At 51.0% G+C, this 17,289-nt stretch overlaps 1 protein-coding gene across 2 annotated transcripts; it reads right to left on the bottom strand.

The window, feature by feature from the left end:
- Positions 1-226: 226 nt before the first annotated feature.
- Positions 227-5,829, bottom strand: LOC541823 (CK2 regulatory subunit B1). 2 transcript variants are annotated; one of them, XM_020548000.2, is made up of 5 exons: positions 5,343-5,829; positions 3,635-3,853; positions 1,710-1,819; positions 1,463-1,628; positions 227-654 (listed from the first exon to the last, which is right to left on the bottom strand). In XM_020548000.2, the coding sequence occupies exons 1-5, from the start codon at positions 5,545-5,547 to the stop codon at positions 524-526; spliced, it is 831 nt and encodes a 276-aa protein (XP_020403589.1). In that variant the 5' UTR covers positions 5,548-5,829; the 3' UTR covers positions 227-523. The 2 variants fall into 2 exon arrangements, with proteins under 2 accessions (XP_020403589.1, NP_001104974.2); NM_001111504.2 differs by having other exon boundaries at positions 287-654; positions 3,635-3,850; positions 5,343-5,816.
- Positions 5,830-17,289: the final 11,460 nt, after the last annotated feature.

Below are 17,289 nucleotides of genomic sequence, written 5' to 3' on the forward strand. Positions count from 1 at the left end.
TAAGCCATACCTCTGATGTCTGCTTTGAAGATGATGTCTCCATGTTTTGTCATAATTACGAAATATCTAGGACACACTCGACACGTGGTTTCGCAATGCCACTTATTGATGAGATTGATTAAGATGCCATCATCATACTCCTATTTTGACAATCTAAGTAAATGCGGCACACAATAACTGATTTGTTCTTGGATTGTTACAGATGCAATCCATAGTGTAGAAGCAGTAAGCGAACGAGTAAACAATCAGAGTAAAAAACGAATATGAACCGTGCCAACAAAAATATAGATGGTTGTTAAACCATTAAAGCCATAATACGTATGATCGTAAAAAAATATGGATTGATTCACTAGGCTAAACAAACCACAAGCATCAATCAGAATTTCAGGCCAGAGCAAGAAACCAGACTAGGGAGGTCAGCCGCGGGTCAGGTGTATTCCGATGACGTGTCGTGTGAACACTGCGGGGCCAGCAGATAACAGGGCGCTATTTGAACCTTTTATACATTCAACCTTCAAATTTGTCATGGCTTACGGATTTTGAACCCAAATACCCTGGGAACGTATTGCTGCAGCGGCTTCTGGGGCTTCAAATGCGGGTATGTCATCAGGAACAAGTGGGGGAATGTTGTCCCAAAGTAAGTCCCGTCGATGTCTAGATGACAGTCAAGGGTAGGGCACAATGGCCTACTATGTTCCAAAGCGTGAAACACAATTCTTACAATGGTACAGAAGAAAAACAAACATGTTTTCTGTCAGCCCACAAACCATTCTTACAATGTATTATGGCATTTCATATTTCCCTAAAAAAATACTCCATCCATTCCAAAAATATAGTTCTTTCTAACTCTCTTTTTTTTTGTCCACGTTCGAATGAATGATAATGAATATAAACGCACATACAAACTACATAAATAGGTTGGTTAATGGATGTATATTTAGTCTAAAACAAATTATATTTTGGGACGGAGGGAGTATGTCATTTCGTTTGCATCCAGGTTATACAGTGTTCTGAAGCATAGTAAAAGTTTTTGGGATGAATTAGCTCGATGTAGCAGTTTAACATGTCAGAGGCTCAGAACAATGCAGAATAACTTGCACAAGAACCCAAAAACATTTGCTTTAATAAAGTGAATAGTATTGCAGGCTATCAGTTTGGGTATCTTATAAAAAAACACATTTTAGGCTCTAGCTAAGGGCACAGATTATATAATCTAACTTATTTTGAACAAACACTTGGTTCAAAATAAGCTAGATTTTATAATCTGGACAGATTATAATCCCAAAACAAACAGGCTCTAAGTGCTGCCATGTAAGTAAAACCCACAAGTAAGTCCTATACTCGGAGGCATGTCAGCAGCTTGCTAAGTCAATTATCTATCGACATAGAAATCACATGATGGTAAATACTTTCAGCAACCATTAGAGTAAGACAGCAAACTATAACGGAAATGAAAGGATACTGCTTAGATATTTGGATCTTGGAGTGTAGATGTCTTCACATCTAGGGCAGTAAATCTTCACCGTACTTGAACGAGGAACATCCGATTGCCCAACAGGAAGGCATGGTTGGCCGCTGCAATTCACTCGAGGGCATCTGCCGAACTCAACGTTCCTGTACTTATCCAGCTGCACAAACATCAAATATGATGATATACAAATTCATAAAAATAATAACATATCCATCAGAAACAATTCGAGAGAGTTTACCATTGCGGACAGCCCTTTACTTGTAATAATATACCGAACATGAATCAATCCATAGAGCATCTCAGCAGCTGATTCAATAAGTTCATTTTGCTCTTCTGTCAACATATCACCTGTGTAATTGTACAAGACTTATCGGAAAAGGTGTTGTGTAATACAATAATTTAGCTTCCTTTTAGCAATAATCACCTCTATTGCAAATAGTACACTAGTACAGAAACACTTCCAATATCCTAGCTGACAGTTAGAGGGTGTTTGGTTTGAGGAACCACCTCATCCTTCATGATTACACTTATTAGAGTAAAATCTATTTGTGGTCCTCAAAACTTGCCCCGTGAACCATTGAGTGTCCACAAAAGTTGCCCCGAAAGCCATCAGGTCCATGAACTTGCAGATTGCATAAGCATATATACCAAAACTTACTAAACAAATGGCATCTAGGTCTAAATCCCCTTAGGACTTGAAGGGGCTGAAATCCCCTTGCATTTTGAATAGCAAGGGGATTTCAGCTCCTCCAATCCTCTTGCTCCCAAACATGCCCTTAGAGACACAGACATACCTTGTTGGCACGCCAACCACTGTGATATGAAATGTGTGCTCCATCACATGCCTAGTTAGCTCCAAAAGTGGCTACCCAGCAGCCATCACTGTGGCTTAGGGAGATCAGAGGCTATGCGGGCGAAGGTTTTCTTGTTGATCAGTAGTGATATGGCATGGTTAGGTACTAACGTAGTAGATGTCAAGAACAATATGGGCCCACGCGGACATGGTGATCAGTGAGGGATGGAAATGGACCCCTCCCCCTCCCTCTAGGAGCTGATCAGGCATGTGAATGAAGGACACACTTCTGTATCATGGTGGCGTGCCACATGCTAGTTAAGTTTTAGCATCTTACATGGGATTCAGACATAGATGACACTGCTTAATAAGTCTGGGGATGTGAATATGCAATATATAAATAAGATCATAGAACACTTATTAGTAAGTTTAGGATCGTTTTTTGCATTCTGCAAATTCATGGACAAATTTGAGGGCCAGCAGTAGATTCCCACAGCTCATCATTACTAGGTTGCAAGGGATGAGGTGGTGACAGATCAGCCCATTCCATTCCACAAAATAAACTACCCCTTAATTTTAATTTGATAAGCTTCATTCTAACATTTCTTTCTATTGTCCAGAAAAAGAAGACAGTATAGTGCTTTGCACATGTGTTAGGGGCATGCATATTAGTGCTGCTTCTGTGGTTCATACCCTCCTATGTAAGTGTTGTTACACATGCACCTAGGCTTGTGTTGGATTTTAACTCTAGCCTACCTCAATTTGCTTGGAACTAAAAGGCTTTGTTGTTGTTGTTGTCACGCGGGTGCAGGGACATATACAGCGTAATGTGACTATATGACGCCATATTGCAGTTTCAATTTTCTAAATCTTATTTCATCCGCTCAGTGGGGCTGTGAAACTGAATATACCCTAACTGGAAACAAGAGAACTAGGGACGTAAATGGTTACTAAATATTAATAACAGTGTTCTGTTCTTTAATTCCTTGTACTGGGTACAAGGTGATAGCAGGAGAGTTTACATGAAATATATTGGTTCTTATCATCCTATGATAAAACAACTGGAATAGCTTTATTTAAAAGAACAATCAGGTCTCCAATCCCTAACAGTCTGTTCCAGGCTTCCAACATCTTGCACAACTCCATGCCACTTAAAATAATAAAGCTACCAAATATGAGACTAGTAAAAAAACTCGGTCCGCGGGGGAAAGACAGCCCCCGAGCATTGTATTAAGAAGACCTTTTCACACAGGTCGAGAAAACCCCATACCCTTGCCCCACCCGTACACAGCAAAAATATGAGACTAGTAACAGTGAGCCCTCCAAACATGTTATATCTAAATTGAATGTTATAAAGAAGAGGAGCATACCATGGGAAGATTCAACATCTAATATCAGATCAAGTGCATAGTCATAATATGGAACTTGGTTGCTTAGCCCACAGAGGTTGAAATCATCTTGTATGTAGTCATCATCAACCTCACAGAAAAATTCATTGCCCTTTAAGCTACAGAACCATGAAATCCACGAAGTATCTTCCCCATCAGAACCACTCACATCTGATTCTTCGCTGTCAGTTTCTGATTCTGCTGTAAAGCGATCAGCACACAAATTATGACTGACAAAGAAATACCAAGAACCACAAGAACATGAACTACAGCAACTTTAGCTAAAGTAGATAAAAAAACATGTTGCAGAGCATAACATCAATAGCATTAAGCAATGCATAACGCTTTAACCTAACACATGGAATGTATGGAGATAACGCTTTAACCAAGACATGGAATGTATGGATAGATCATAGATGTACCAGAATTGACCATGCACATCAATAAGATAAGAACTAAAAGACATGGTTGTAAAATCTGATGTCTGATTCAACTAATCAAACAAAAAAAACTTAAATTGCTGAATTGTTCTGGTGATGCAATGTTCCTTATACAAAACAGGCAAGTAGATTTCGACTGTAAAAGATCAACGAGAATTGATGTCCGTTACAGAATAGTATACACAAAATTTCCACTTATCATACAACAAGGTTGCTGGGACATTAGTAAGCAAGCAAGTATCAATATCTAGTTTAAGCAGATTGAAACCAATTCATTTAGTTTGCAGTTTGAATTTTGGAATTTTTCGGATTCATCCTGTTTGACTAATTTGAGTCAGAGGTTGTTTCAACACTAGAGCTTGTCTGGGCCTCTTTCCTCCTTTTGGTTGAGCTAGCCTGTCCTCTACCATTTCGGCATTGTCCCCACAACGCTTTAGGCTCAGTACATAAAAAATGCAGAAGATCTGCGCTTTGGAGCTCAATATATAACACCTAGCATTTTCTCAAGTCATAGCTACAACCAGGGTTTACTTTCTCGCCAGGAAATCACCGAAATTCGGTGAAATTTCCCGTTTTCGTCGCTGCTGATCGAGATGCGAATTTCGGTCCGGCTTTTTATAGATTTCGGTTCCAAATTTAAAAATACAAAAGTCAAACTTCGGTCAAAAAACGAAATTCGCTACAGTAAAAACGAAATTGTGAACACTGGCTACAACTACGAGCAACCATGTGTACAGTACAAGTAATCCCCCTGAATGGACCTGGTCACAAAAAGGCCCATAAAAGGTAAAGATAAATTGACCTAACAAGCAAAGAAAGACAACTGACAAAATGTCACAACAAATGAACACCAAACCTCCTTAAACATGCCACCACAGTTATTCACATTTTTACAACTACCATGCATTACATAGGTTGTGTTTTGTTACTAGCAATGGCAAGAATTGTATAACTTTGTAGAAGTACCTAGTTATTTACTGTGGCCACCTAGATCTTCCTCGTATGCATACACGCTCCATAAAAAACAGTCAAACAAACTAAGAAAGTTCAGCATATATGGCTGAGCAGAATTATACAGAAATCGTGAAAAAGGAGGTACTCATCAGCTGGTAACCAATGTTTAGTGATCTAACAATTGTCCATGTCATTGTTTAGGTTCGTATTGAGAATTCTTTAAACTCATACAATCCACCTCTAGCGGGGCTAAAAAAATTACAAACAGAGCAAAGAATGTAACCGGCAAGGCTCACCGTCAGAGAGCTTGCTCTTGGACATGGCGGTGGATCCGCCGCCGGAGCGAGGCATCTCCGGCTGCTTGCCCACGCCGATCCGCTCCTTCTCGCGCCCTCCGGAGAACCCCCACGACGTAGATGGAGACGATCTGTCCATAGGCTCGCCGATCCGCTTCCGGTCACCGGGTATCGCTGCCGCAGAGACGCCTCGGTCTCGGTGCATCTCCTCCCGGTCGACCTCTCTTCGTCCCCTCCCGATCTTGCGCAGCGGGATGGGGACGGGAAGCGGAGTCAGTGTTTGGAGAAGGAGGTGAGCGGTGACGGGATCGCGCGTCCTCGTGCCGACTGCCGAGGCCTCGAGAGGAGGACGCGACGACAAAAGGGGGCGGAGCAACGAGGAAGAAGGGAGCAGTACGCGGGCGCTGACGTAACCACGGGCTGCTTTGGAGCGGCAGGCGGCCGTTGCCCTTTGTGCTGCTAAGGTTCACGGTGAATCTTGTAGACTAGAGATTTATTTATCTTCTATACTGTCTATTAAGAATCTGGCTTTCGGTTCACTATTAATATATGTAAATTAAATAGAAAGCAAGTTAATCTTTTTATTTTTTTCAATACCATACAATTCATATGTAATAAGAATAACTGAACAAGATGGACCATAGGGCGACACTATGCTCCCTCGTAGAGATGGCAATGGATACCCGAAACTCGAATACCCGACGGGTTTTACCTATTATGAAGGCGGGTACGAAATGATTTCTCTACCCACAAATATGTTAATGGGTAAAAACATCTACCCGTTGGGTAGACGGATACGGGTACGTGTTGAAACTACTCATACCCGTCTACCCATGGGTAAAATATACTCGTATCAATACAACTATAACCATCTAATAGAGTCCATCTTAGCTAAAATAAAACTCTTCTCTAGCTATCATTTGTCTAGATATCAAGTTATGTAATCATATGATTTGTTACATGTGAAGTTGAAGTTGTTTTTATATGTTTATTTAATATGTTGAGTGATTGATATATTGAAATTTAAGACTTTCCTAGCGGGTACGAGTTACCCGACGTGTAAAAATACCCGCGCGAGTACGGGTATGAGTAAGATTTTATACCCGCGAGTATATATGGGTAACCCAATGGGTAGAATTTTTTTATGGGTACGGGTATGGAATGGTACTATCCGACGGGTATGTACCCGTTGCCATCCCTACTCCCTCGTGTTCGGTCCCACTTACGTGATGACGTCCCAGCCTCTTTCCCTCTGACGCAGCTCCACTCGTCGCTTGCGCCTCCATGCCCCCTCTCCTCCTGTGCAACTCGCATCCACCCTTGGCGCGCTTCTCCGTCCTCCACGGGCTCCGCGTCGTGTTGTCGCCTCTCTCCCGTCCTGTGCTGCTCCAGGTCCTCTCCCCTAAATTGAAAACGAAGTTGTGGCGGACTGTAACGACCGAAGCAGAGGTGAGTTTGGTGTAGTAGTAGATCTGGAGATCTATGTGGTTCTAGAAGCATTAGGGTTAATCTGGGCCATTGTGTGGCTTATCTTTGATTGTAATCTGGCCCATCTAATGGCCTATAAATACTTGTAAGATAAACCGTCAGAGATTACAAATTGAATAAGAAAGTATTAGCCACAAACCTGTCTACTTCTTCTTCCTCGCCACCGAAGCTTACCAGGGAAGCTGTCGGTTCCTGTTGTCGCGTCTCACATCTAGGGTTTGGCGAACCCTAGGCCACGGGTCATGACAATTTGGTATCAGAGGACGATCGACTCCGGAGCTGTCAAGACGACGTCGGTGGTGAAACCATCTATCCAGACACGTCTCGTGCTGAAGGCTATGTCGACTATGGAGCAGAAGGGAGAGAAGTGGGAATAGATGATGAAGATGATGGATCGAGTGGTGAAGAAGTTGGATACGGTGGAAGCTGGACAGCATCGGTTGGAAGGACAAGACGAGCTCTCAGCTACGGTGGCAAGGAAGGCAGAAGAAGAGCATACTATATTTGTCGAGTACTGTAATTAGGGGTACCCCCAATACTCCTAAATGCGGCCGGGAAACATCTTCAGAACAAACCATAAACAACTGATAAAGCGCGGTTCAAGTCAGGGCCTCGTCCACCAAGGGACGAACCTCATCCGAGCCCAGCCTCGGCCTCGGGCGGGAACAGTGGTCCCGGGCGGATTCACGCCTCGCCCGAGGGCCTTCTCAGGCAGTGAGTGCACCCTCGGCTCGCCTGAAGCCCAGCTTGGACGGACTTTGTCGTACAGTGACCTCGGCCGGATCGCCCTCCCAACCGACCGTATCGCATGCGCATTTAATGCGGGGATCGCCTGACACCTTATCCTGACACGCATGCCTCAATCGGCAAGGTCGAAGTGACCGCAGTCACTTCGCCCTTTACTGACTGATCTGACAGGAAAACAACGCTATTCACCCCGCTCCGGCTACTGTGCCAACCACCAGGGCAAGACTAGCAACAGCAAGTCGTGACCTCTCTCGAGTTCAGCCTCGGGCGCAACAGAGAGTTCCGCCTCGCCCGACCTCAGGCCTCGGCCTCAGCCTCAGCCTCGGGAGGAGGTCTCCGCCTCGCTCGACCCCAGGCCTCGGGAGAAGGTCTCCGCCTCACACGACCCCAGGCCTCGGCCACAGCCTCGGCCTCGGGAGGAGTCACAGCATCGCTCGACCCCAGCCTCGGCCTCAGGAGAAGTCTCCACCTCGCCCGACCTGGGCCTCGGACCGACTATGCTACAAGGGAGACATCATTACCCTACCGCTAGCTAGCCATCCTTTGCTACGAAGGAACAAGACCGGAGTCACATCAAACTACTCCGATAGCAGGTAATGATGGTTCCCCGCGTGCGCCCATGACGTCGAGGGTGCTCAGCTCCCTACGGAAGCAAGACAACGTCAGCAGGATCCATGCCACCCGACAGCTATGCTTCTACAGGGCTCAAGGCACTTCTCCGACGACCACGTTGGCTCGTGTATAGGGCTCAAGGCACTTCCCCGCCAGCCACGTAGCGCATAGCTACACCCTGTTGTACAACTGGACATCTCCTTGCATCTATAAAAGGGGATGTCCAGGGCCTTCCTACGACAGGTGACAACACCAACACGTTACAACACTGAGGGGTAGGACGTTGACGTTGAGACAGAGACGGACGCACGCAGAGACTCTCTCTCTCGCCCTCGCCCTCGCTCCCTCGCGACGCTTGTAACGCCTACTACGAGCACCCCGGTGCGAGATAACATAAGCCTCATTTCCCTCTTGTGTTCCATCTTGCATCAACCCATTTGGGCAGGGACACGCAACAACAAATTTACTGGTCGGTTGACGGTCATCGCGGGTCCGAAACACCGACAGTTGGCGCGCCAGGTAGGGGCTCGCTGCGTGTTAACAAACACTTTCCCATTGAGTTCCAGATGGGTAGCCTTCAGCAACCTCTTCGGCCCAGGACGGTGCTCCGCTTCGGGAGTCTCGAGTTCGTGTCCCGCGACGGCAGCTACGACATAGTACTTCTCCCCTCGCAGCGCGACAGCAACGACGGTCGTCGGCTTGCCCGACGGCGGCAAACTCGACGACGACTTCCCCCTGTGGTAGAAGAGGAACACTCGGGTTTGCCCCGCCACCCTCCTTGCCGGAGGAGGAGGAGACGGGGCAACCGTGGCCATGCAGGAGGCGGCACCTCATCGGCTGTCAGGCCAGAGCGAGTCGACGACGCCGGCACCCCTGCGGGGGCCATGTCGGGTGTTGTCCTCGCACCTGAGACAATGATAGGTGTCGCTTCCCCGCAATGTGCCAACCCCAAGCGGACTGATAACGCCAGCACCCTCGCAATGGACTTGCTGGGCGTTAGCCTCGTACCTAAGATAACGGTGCAGTCCGTCCCCAACGTGACTTCGCCACCGTCCATCGACCAAAAGGTACCGTCTGTTTTCCACCCTGTCCCTTTTAGATTCAGCTTCGATCCACCAAGCGACCCCGCTTCGGTAAGCGCTTTCGTAAAGGCATATCCGAACCTTCTGGGGTACCATATGTGGTCATCTTGGGACCGACTGACGACCGTCTCAACCTCCAGACTCACGGGTTCCGAGGAAGACGATGACTCCGACTTCGGTTGGGATTTCTCTGGACTCCGTGATCCCAGTGCCATGTGAGACTTCATGTCCGCATGTGACTACTGCCTCTCCGGTTGCTCTGACGATGACCACAGCCTCGGCGACGAGGGTTGCGACCCGAGTCGCTAGTGTTTCCACATCGATCAGAGGGATCATGGCGAAGGCAACCACCTCGGCATGCCAGAAGATGGCGACGCCCCTGTGCCTGCGTCTCGCGTTGACATCCCGCGGGAGCTAGCTGTGGTCCCAGTCCCTGCGGGGGGTCAGGACACACGGCTCGAGCAATTCCGCGAGATGCAGGCCAGGCTCGACGAAGAAGCGGGACGGCTTGTGCAGCTCCGACAAAATATCGAGCAAGAGTGGGCAGGCCGAGCACTTGCCGGAGAAGCGCGTCATCGGTCCCGAGACATCCAGCGCCGTATCGTTGACGATGCCAGGGCGAGGCTGCCCCTGGCCTTCAGTGGGGTCGGCCAGAATCTAGCTGCAACAGCGATGCTACTTCGAACAATGGCGGAGCCATCCACCACCGAGGGGCGGCGTATCCAGGGCGAACTCAAGGATCTCCTGGAAGATGCCGCAGTTCGGTGAGCCGAGAGCTCGGCCTCCCGAAGGCAAGCGTGCCCCTCGGAGCATCATGCAACACCCTCCCGACGCATGCGGGAGGCCTCGGTCCGCACCGAGCGCACACGGGACGGGACGCCCGCGGCCCCGGATCGCCTCGGCGACGAGCAGCACCGCCGTGACCGTCGTGCTCGCCTCGAGGAAAGGGTGCGCCGAGGCTACCACCCCAGGCGCGGAGGCCGCTACGACAGTGAGGAGGATCGGAGCCCCTCGCCCGAACCGCCAGGTCCGCAAACCTTCAGCCGGGCCATACGACGGGCGCTGTTCCCGGCCTGGTTCCGAGCCCCGACTACCATCACCAAGTACTCAGGGGAGAAAAGGCTAGAGTTGTGGCTTGCGGACTACCGGCTAGCATGCCAGCTGGGAGGGACAGACGACGACAACCTCATCATCCGCAACCTCCCTCTCTTCCTCTCCGACGTTGCCCGGGCATGGCTGGAGCATCTGCCTCCTGCGCAGATCTCCAACTGGGACGACCTAGTCAAGGCCTTCGCGGGAAACTTCCAAGGTATGTACGTGCGCCCTGGGAACTCATGGGACCTCCGAAGCTTCCGCCAGCAGCCAGGGGAATCCCTGCGTGAGTACATCCGGCGATTTTTGAAGCAGCGCACCGAGCTGCCCAACATCACCGACTCGGACGTCATCGGGGCGTTCCTCGCCGGCACCACGTGCCGGGACCTGGTGAGCAAGTTGGGGCGCAAGACTCCCACCAAGGCGAGCGAATTAATGGACATCGCCACCAAGTTCGCCTCTGGTTAGGAGGCCATCGAAGCCATCTTCCGAAAGGACAAGCAGCCTCAAGGAAGACAGAAGGAAGACGCCTCCGAGGCGTCCGTCCAGCGTGGCTCGAAAAAGAAGGCCAAGAAGAAGGCGCAAACAAAACGCGACGCCATTGACGCGGATCTCGTCGCTGCTACCGAGCACAGGAATCCCCGGAAGCCTCCCGGGGGAGTCAACACGTTTTACAAGATGCTCAAAGAGTCGTGCCCCTATCACAGGGGTCCTGTCAAGCACACCCTTGAGGAGTGCGACATGCTCCGGTGTTACTTCATCAAGGCGGGACCCTCGGCAGAAGGTGGCAAGGACCAAGGCAACAACAATAAGGGGGGCGACAAGGAAGAGGAGTTCCCAGAGGTCCACGACTGCTTCATGATCTACGGCGTACAGGTGGCGAACGCCTCGGCTCAGCACCGCAAGCAGGAGCACCGGGAGGTCTGCTCGGTGAAGGTGGCGGCGCCGGTCTACCTAGACTGGTCCGACAAGCCCATCACTTTCGACCAAGGCGACCACCCCGACTGCGTACCGAGCCCAGGAAGGTACACGCTCGTCGTCGACCCCGTCATCGGCAACGCTAGGCTCACCAAGGTCCTCATGGACGGAGGCAGCAGCCTGAACATCATCTACGCCGAGACCCTAGGGCTCTTGGGGATAGGGATGGCAATGGGTCGGGTTCGGATCGGGTATAGTAAATACCCGCCCGTGACAATACCCGCAGGCATTACTCATACCCGCCCGCGACTATACCCGCGGGTAGGATTTTGTACCCGTGCCCGTACCCATTGGGTATCGGGCGGGTATCGGATACCCGTGGATATAATTAAACTTCACACAAATAAAACACATAGTTGACAAATGACGAGGTAGAAAAAAAACAAGACATAATTAATCTGATTACTGTTACAGAAGCAAAAAAACACATGGTTGGCAGCCGGAGTGCTGGACGGCGACGTGATTGGCTCGGTACCTGTGCTCGGCATGATGCCTACTGCAGTACTGCTTGATGCCACTCGACCCACCTTGTCCTCGATGTGCTCATTGAGCTTCTCGCTCAGCTTCGCGTTCCTGCTCTGCATGATGAGGCACAAGTCCCAGGCCATCCGGACCGACAAGGAGATGCAGCAGCCAGCAGCGTTGGGTGGCGTCCACGACCACCGGCACCGCGGCCAGCTCAACGCGCCCCAGGAAGCCCGAGCGGCGGAGGGGCAAGGAAGCAGCAGCACAGGGACATTGCGGTTGCCGCCATGGTTGCTTTCTTTCTTCCTTGATCTCGACGGAGGATGCCTACTGCAGTACGCTCGGCTTGATGCCTACTGCTGGCGGTGGGGTGGGACTTGGTTACTTGGAGCCTAGGGTTAGCCCAGCCGATCACAAGTTGGGCCTGCAATTGGGCCACAACTGGCTACTTCTCTCATATTTACATATTTTCGGATATCCGCGGGTACCCGCGGGTAAAGTATAATATCCGAACCCGACCCGATGTTACCTCGGGTCGGGTATCGGTAAAACCCGTGGATAAAATATTGCACCCGAAACCGAACCCGTCGGGTCGGATATCCGCGGATATCCGAACCCACGGGTAATACTGCCATCCCTACTTGGGGATAGATCTGTCCATGATCCGGGCTGGTGCAGCACCCTTTCACGGGATCGTCCCCGGTAAGCGCATCCTGCCCCTCGGGCAACTTGATTTGCCTGTCTGCTTCGGAACTCCCTCCAACTTCCGAAAGGAAACCCTCACCTTCGAGGTAGTCGGGTTTCGAGGGACCTATCACGCGGTGTTGGGAAGACCATGCTACTCCAAGTTCATGGCCGTCCCCAACTACATGTACCTCAAGCTCAAGATGCCAGGCCCCAAGGGAATCATCACCGTCGGATCCACGTACCGCCACGCTTACGAGTGCGACGTGGAATGCATGGAGTACGCTGAGGCCCTCGCCGAGTCCGAGGCCCTCATCACCGACCTGGGTTGCCTCTCCAAGGAGGCGCCTGATGCAAAGCGCCACGCCGGCAACTTCGAACCGGCCGAGGCGGTTAAGACCGTCGCCCTCGACTCCAGCAACGACGCCTGCAAGCAAATCAGGATCGGCTCCGAGCTCGACCCCAAATAGGAAGCAGTGCTCGTCGACTTTCTCCGCGCAAATGCCGAAATTTTTGCGTGGAGTCCCTCGGACATGCCAGGCATACCGAGGGATGTCGCCGAGCACTCGCAGGATATCCGAGTCGGTGCCCGACCCATGAAGCAGCACCTACGCCGTTTCGATGAAGAAAAGCGCAGGGCCATAGGCGAGGAGGTCCATAAGCTGATGGCTGCATGGTTCATCAAAGAGGTATTCCATCCCGAATGTCTAGCTAACCCTGTGCTTGTAAAGAAAAAGGGTGGGAAATGGAGGATGTGCGTAGACTACACTGGTCTAAACAAAGCATGTCCAAAGGTTCCCTACCCTCTGCCTCGCATCGATCAAATTGTGGACTACACTGCTGGGTGCGAAACCCTGTCATTCCTCGATGCCTATTCAGGTTATCACCAAATCAAGATGAAAGAGTCTGACCAACTCGCGACTTCTTTCATCACACCTTTTGGCATGTATTGTTGTACTACTATGCCATTTGGCTTGAGGAATGCAGGTGCAACCTACCAAAGGTGCATGAACCATGTGTTCGGAGAACACATTGGCAGAACGGTTGAGGCTTATGTCGATGACATTGTTGTCAAGACAAGGAAAGCCTCCGACCCCCTCTCAGACCTCGAAGTAACTTTCGGGTGCCTGCGTGCAAAGGGCGTAAAACTCAATCCGAGAAGTGTGTCTTTGGAGTCCCCCGAGGCATGCTCCTGGGGTTCATCGTCTCCGAACGAGGCATCGAGGCCAACCCGGAGAAAATTGCAGCCATCACCAACATGGGACCCATCAAGGATTTAAAAGGAGTACAAAGGGTCATGGGATGCCTTGCGGCTCTGAGTCGCTTCATCTCGCGCCTTGGCGAGAGAGGATTGCCCTTGTACCGCCTCTTAAGGAAGGTCGAGCGCTTCACTTGGACCCCCGAGGCCGAGGAAGCCCTCGGGAACTTAAAGACACTCCTTACCAATGCACCCATCTTGGTGCCCCCACTGCGGGAGAAGCCCTCTTGATCTACGTAGCCGCAACCACTCAGGTGGTCAGCGCCGCGATCGTAGTCGAGAGACGAGAAGAGGGGCATGCACTGCTCGTCCAGAGGCCGGTCTACTTCATCAGTGAGGTGCTATCCGAGACCAAGATCCGCTACCCACAAATTCAGAAGCTACTGTACGCAGTAATTCTGACACGACGAAAATTGCGACCTTACTTCGAGTCTCATCCGGTGACTGTGGTGTCATCCTTCCCCTTGGGAGAGATCATCCGGTGCCGAGAGGCCTCGGGTAGGATAGCAAAATGGGCAGTGGAACTCATGGGCGAAACGATTTCATTCGCCCCTCGGAAGGCCATAAAATCTCAAGTCTTGGCAGACTTCCTGGCTGAATGGGTCGACACCCAATTGCCGACTGCTCCAATCCAAGCCAAACTTTGGACCATGTACTTCGATGGGTCGCTGATGAAAACCGGAGCAGGTGTTGGCTTGCTCTTCATCTCGCCCCTCGGGAAACATGTGCGCTACGTGATTCGCCTCCATTTTCTGGCGTCATACAACGTGGCCGAGTACGAGGCTTTGGTTAATGGGTTGCGCATCACCGTCGAGCTAGGGGTTCGGCGCCTCGACGCTTGGGGCGACTCGCAGCTCGTCATCGACCAAGCCATGAAGAACTCCCACTGTCGCGATAAAAAAATGGAAGCCTATTGCGACGAAGTTCGGCGCTTGGAGGATAAGTTCCACGGGCTGGAACTCAACCATGTTGCTCGACGGTACAACGAGACTGCGGATGAGCTGGCTAAAATAGCCTCAGGGCGGACGACGGTTCCCCCGAACGTCTTCTCCAGAGACATACATCAACCATTCGTCAAACTCGACGACGCGCCTGAGCCCGATGAGACCTCGGCCCAGCCCGAGGTACCCTCGACTACCGAGGGTGAGGCCTTGCGCATCGAGGGAGAGCGGAATGGGGTTGCGCCAAACCAGGACTGGCAGACCCCGTACCTGCAATATCTCCTCCGAGGAGAGCTGCCCCTCGATAAGGCCGAAGCTCGGCGACTGGCTCGGCGCGCCAAGTCGTTCGTTTTACTAGGTGATGAAAAAGAGTTGTTCCACCGCAGCCCCTCAGGCATTCTCCAACGATGCATATCCATCACCCAAGGACAAGAGCTGTTACAAGAAATACACTCGGGGGCTTGCGGTCACCATGCAGCACCTCGGACCATCGTCGGAAACGCTTTCCGACAAGGTTTCTACTGGCAGACCGTGGTGGCCGACGCCACTAGGATTGTACGCTCCTGCCGAAGGTGTCAATTCTACGCGAGACAGACGCACCTGCCCGCTCAGACCCTGCAGACAATACCCATCACTTGGTCGTTTGCCGTATGGGGTCTGGACCTCGTCGGTCCCTTGCAGAAGGCACCCGGGGGCTTCAAGCACCTGCTGGTCGTCATCGACAAATTCTCCAAGTGGATCAAGGTCCGACCCTTAACCAGCATCGGGTCCGAGCAGGCGATGGCGTTCTTCAAAAATATTATCCATCGCTTCGGGGTCCCAAACTCCATCATCACCGACAATGGCACGCAGTTCACTAGGAAGAAGTTCCTGGACTTCTGCGAAAACCACCACATCCGTGTGGACTGGGCCGCCGTAGCTCACCTAATGACAAATGGGCAGGTGGAGCGCGCCAACGGTATGATTTTGTAGGGACTAAAGCCGAGGATCTACAACGACCTCAACAAGTTCGGCAAGCGGTGGATAAAAGAACTACCCTCGGTGGTTTGGAGTCTGAGGACGACGCCGAGCTGGGCCATGGGTTTCTCGCCGTTCTTTCTAGTCTATGGGGCCGAGGCCATCCTACCCACGGACTTAGAATACGGTTCCCCGAGGACAAAGGTTTACGACGACCAAAGCAACCAGACCAACCGAGAAGATTCGTTGGACCAGCTAGAAGAGGCTCGGGACGTGGTCTTACTACACTCGGCGCGGTATCAGCAGTCTCTGCGACGCTACCACGCCCGAAGGGTTCGGCCCCGAGGCTTCCAGGTGGGAGATTTGGTACTTCGGCTGCGACAAGACGCCCGAGGGCGCCACATGCTTACTCCCCCCTAGGAAGGGCCCTTCATCATCACCAAGATTTTGAAGCCCGGGACATACAAGCTGGCCAACAATCAAGGCGAGGTCTACAGCAACGCTTGGAACATCCAACAACTACGTCGCTTTTACCCTTAAAATGTTTCAAGTTGTTTACGTACCTCGCTTTCTTTACATACATAAGTAAAGTCTAACCATCAAGGAAGGATCAGCCTTGCCTCGGCAAAGCCCGACCCTCCCTCGAGGGCTAGAAGGGGGAACCCCCTCTGCGTCAAATTTTTCCTCGGAAAAGTCTTTTACTAGAACGTCTTTCGTGCTTTTCGACTGCGTTGATAACCGAATCCTAAAGACGAGCGAAAGAGACCTTGAACGGCAAGGCCGACCGAGCCGAGGGACTCCTACGCCTCTGGGATACGGATACCTCACTCGTCACCTTCCGTGAGAAGTAGCTCACGCTCGGATAAGCGATTCTTCTACCGACGAACAAGTCCTAACGCTTGGAAACTTTTCTACTAAAATGACTTTCGTGCTTTTCGACTATATCGATAACGGAATCCTAAAAACGACGAGAGAACACGTAAGCGGCAAGGCCGACCGAGCCGAGGGACTCCTACGTCTCCGAGATATGGATACCTCACTCATCACCTTCCGCGAAAAGTAACTCACGCTCGGACAAAGGATTCTGCTACCGAACAAGTCTTAACGCTCGAAACGAGAGGAAAGAAAACGCAGCTTTATAATTCGACATTAAAATGTTTAGGCCTCAGCGTCCGCAAAAAACATACGCATACTTCATGCAAACTATTCTTGCAGGCTCAGACACCGGCAGGGGGAGGAGCGGCACCCTCGGCGTCGTTTCCACCCTCGGCAGAATCTGGCACGGCCTCAGACGGCGACACGGGCGGAAGGATCTCCACCTCAAAGGAGGAAGCCAGCGCCGCACTTGGGCCCTCGACAGCCGTGTCAAGCCTCTGCACCTCGGCTAAGGCAGCCTCCTCTTCGTCGGGTAAGCAGTACCCCTCGCTAACCCGCTCCAGATCCACGTCATAGTGGGAAGCGAGCACGGCGAAGGCTCGCCTAATGCCGTGGTGCAACGCCCCGCGTAGTCTGTTGCACACATGGCCGCCCAAGGCCCACAGATGACTCTGGGCGGAGCTACCCGAGGGGACGCCGTCGAGGCCAAAGGCCTGGCAGAAAACCGAGATAGCCTCGGACATGGTCACATGCTCGACCTCCTTCTG

This window comes from Zea mays, chromosome 2, assembly GCF_902167145.1.
Source record: "Zea mays cultivar B73 chromosome 2, Zm-B73-REFERENCE-NAM-5.0, whole genome shotgun sequence".
Classification (NCBI taxonomy): Eukaryota; Viridiplantae; Streptophyta; class Magnoliopsida; order Poales; family Poaceae; genus Zea; species Zea mays.

Excerpts from the sequence above, each read along its gene's own strand:
- LOC541823 (XM_020548000.2), bottom strand. The coding sequence starts at position 5,547 with ATGCACCGAGACCGAGGCGTCTCTGCGGCAGCGATACCCGGTGACCGG. Across the intron at positions 3,854-5,342 it reads CAAGAGCAAGCTCTCTGACG|CAGAATCAGAAACTGACAGC; the intron begins GTGAGCCTTGCC and ends ATCGCTTTACAG. Across the intron at positions 655-1,462 it reads AAGATCCAAATATCTAAGCA|ACATCGACGGGACTTACTTT; the intron begins GTATCCTTTCAT and ends ACTGTCATCTAG.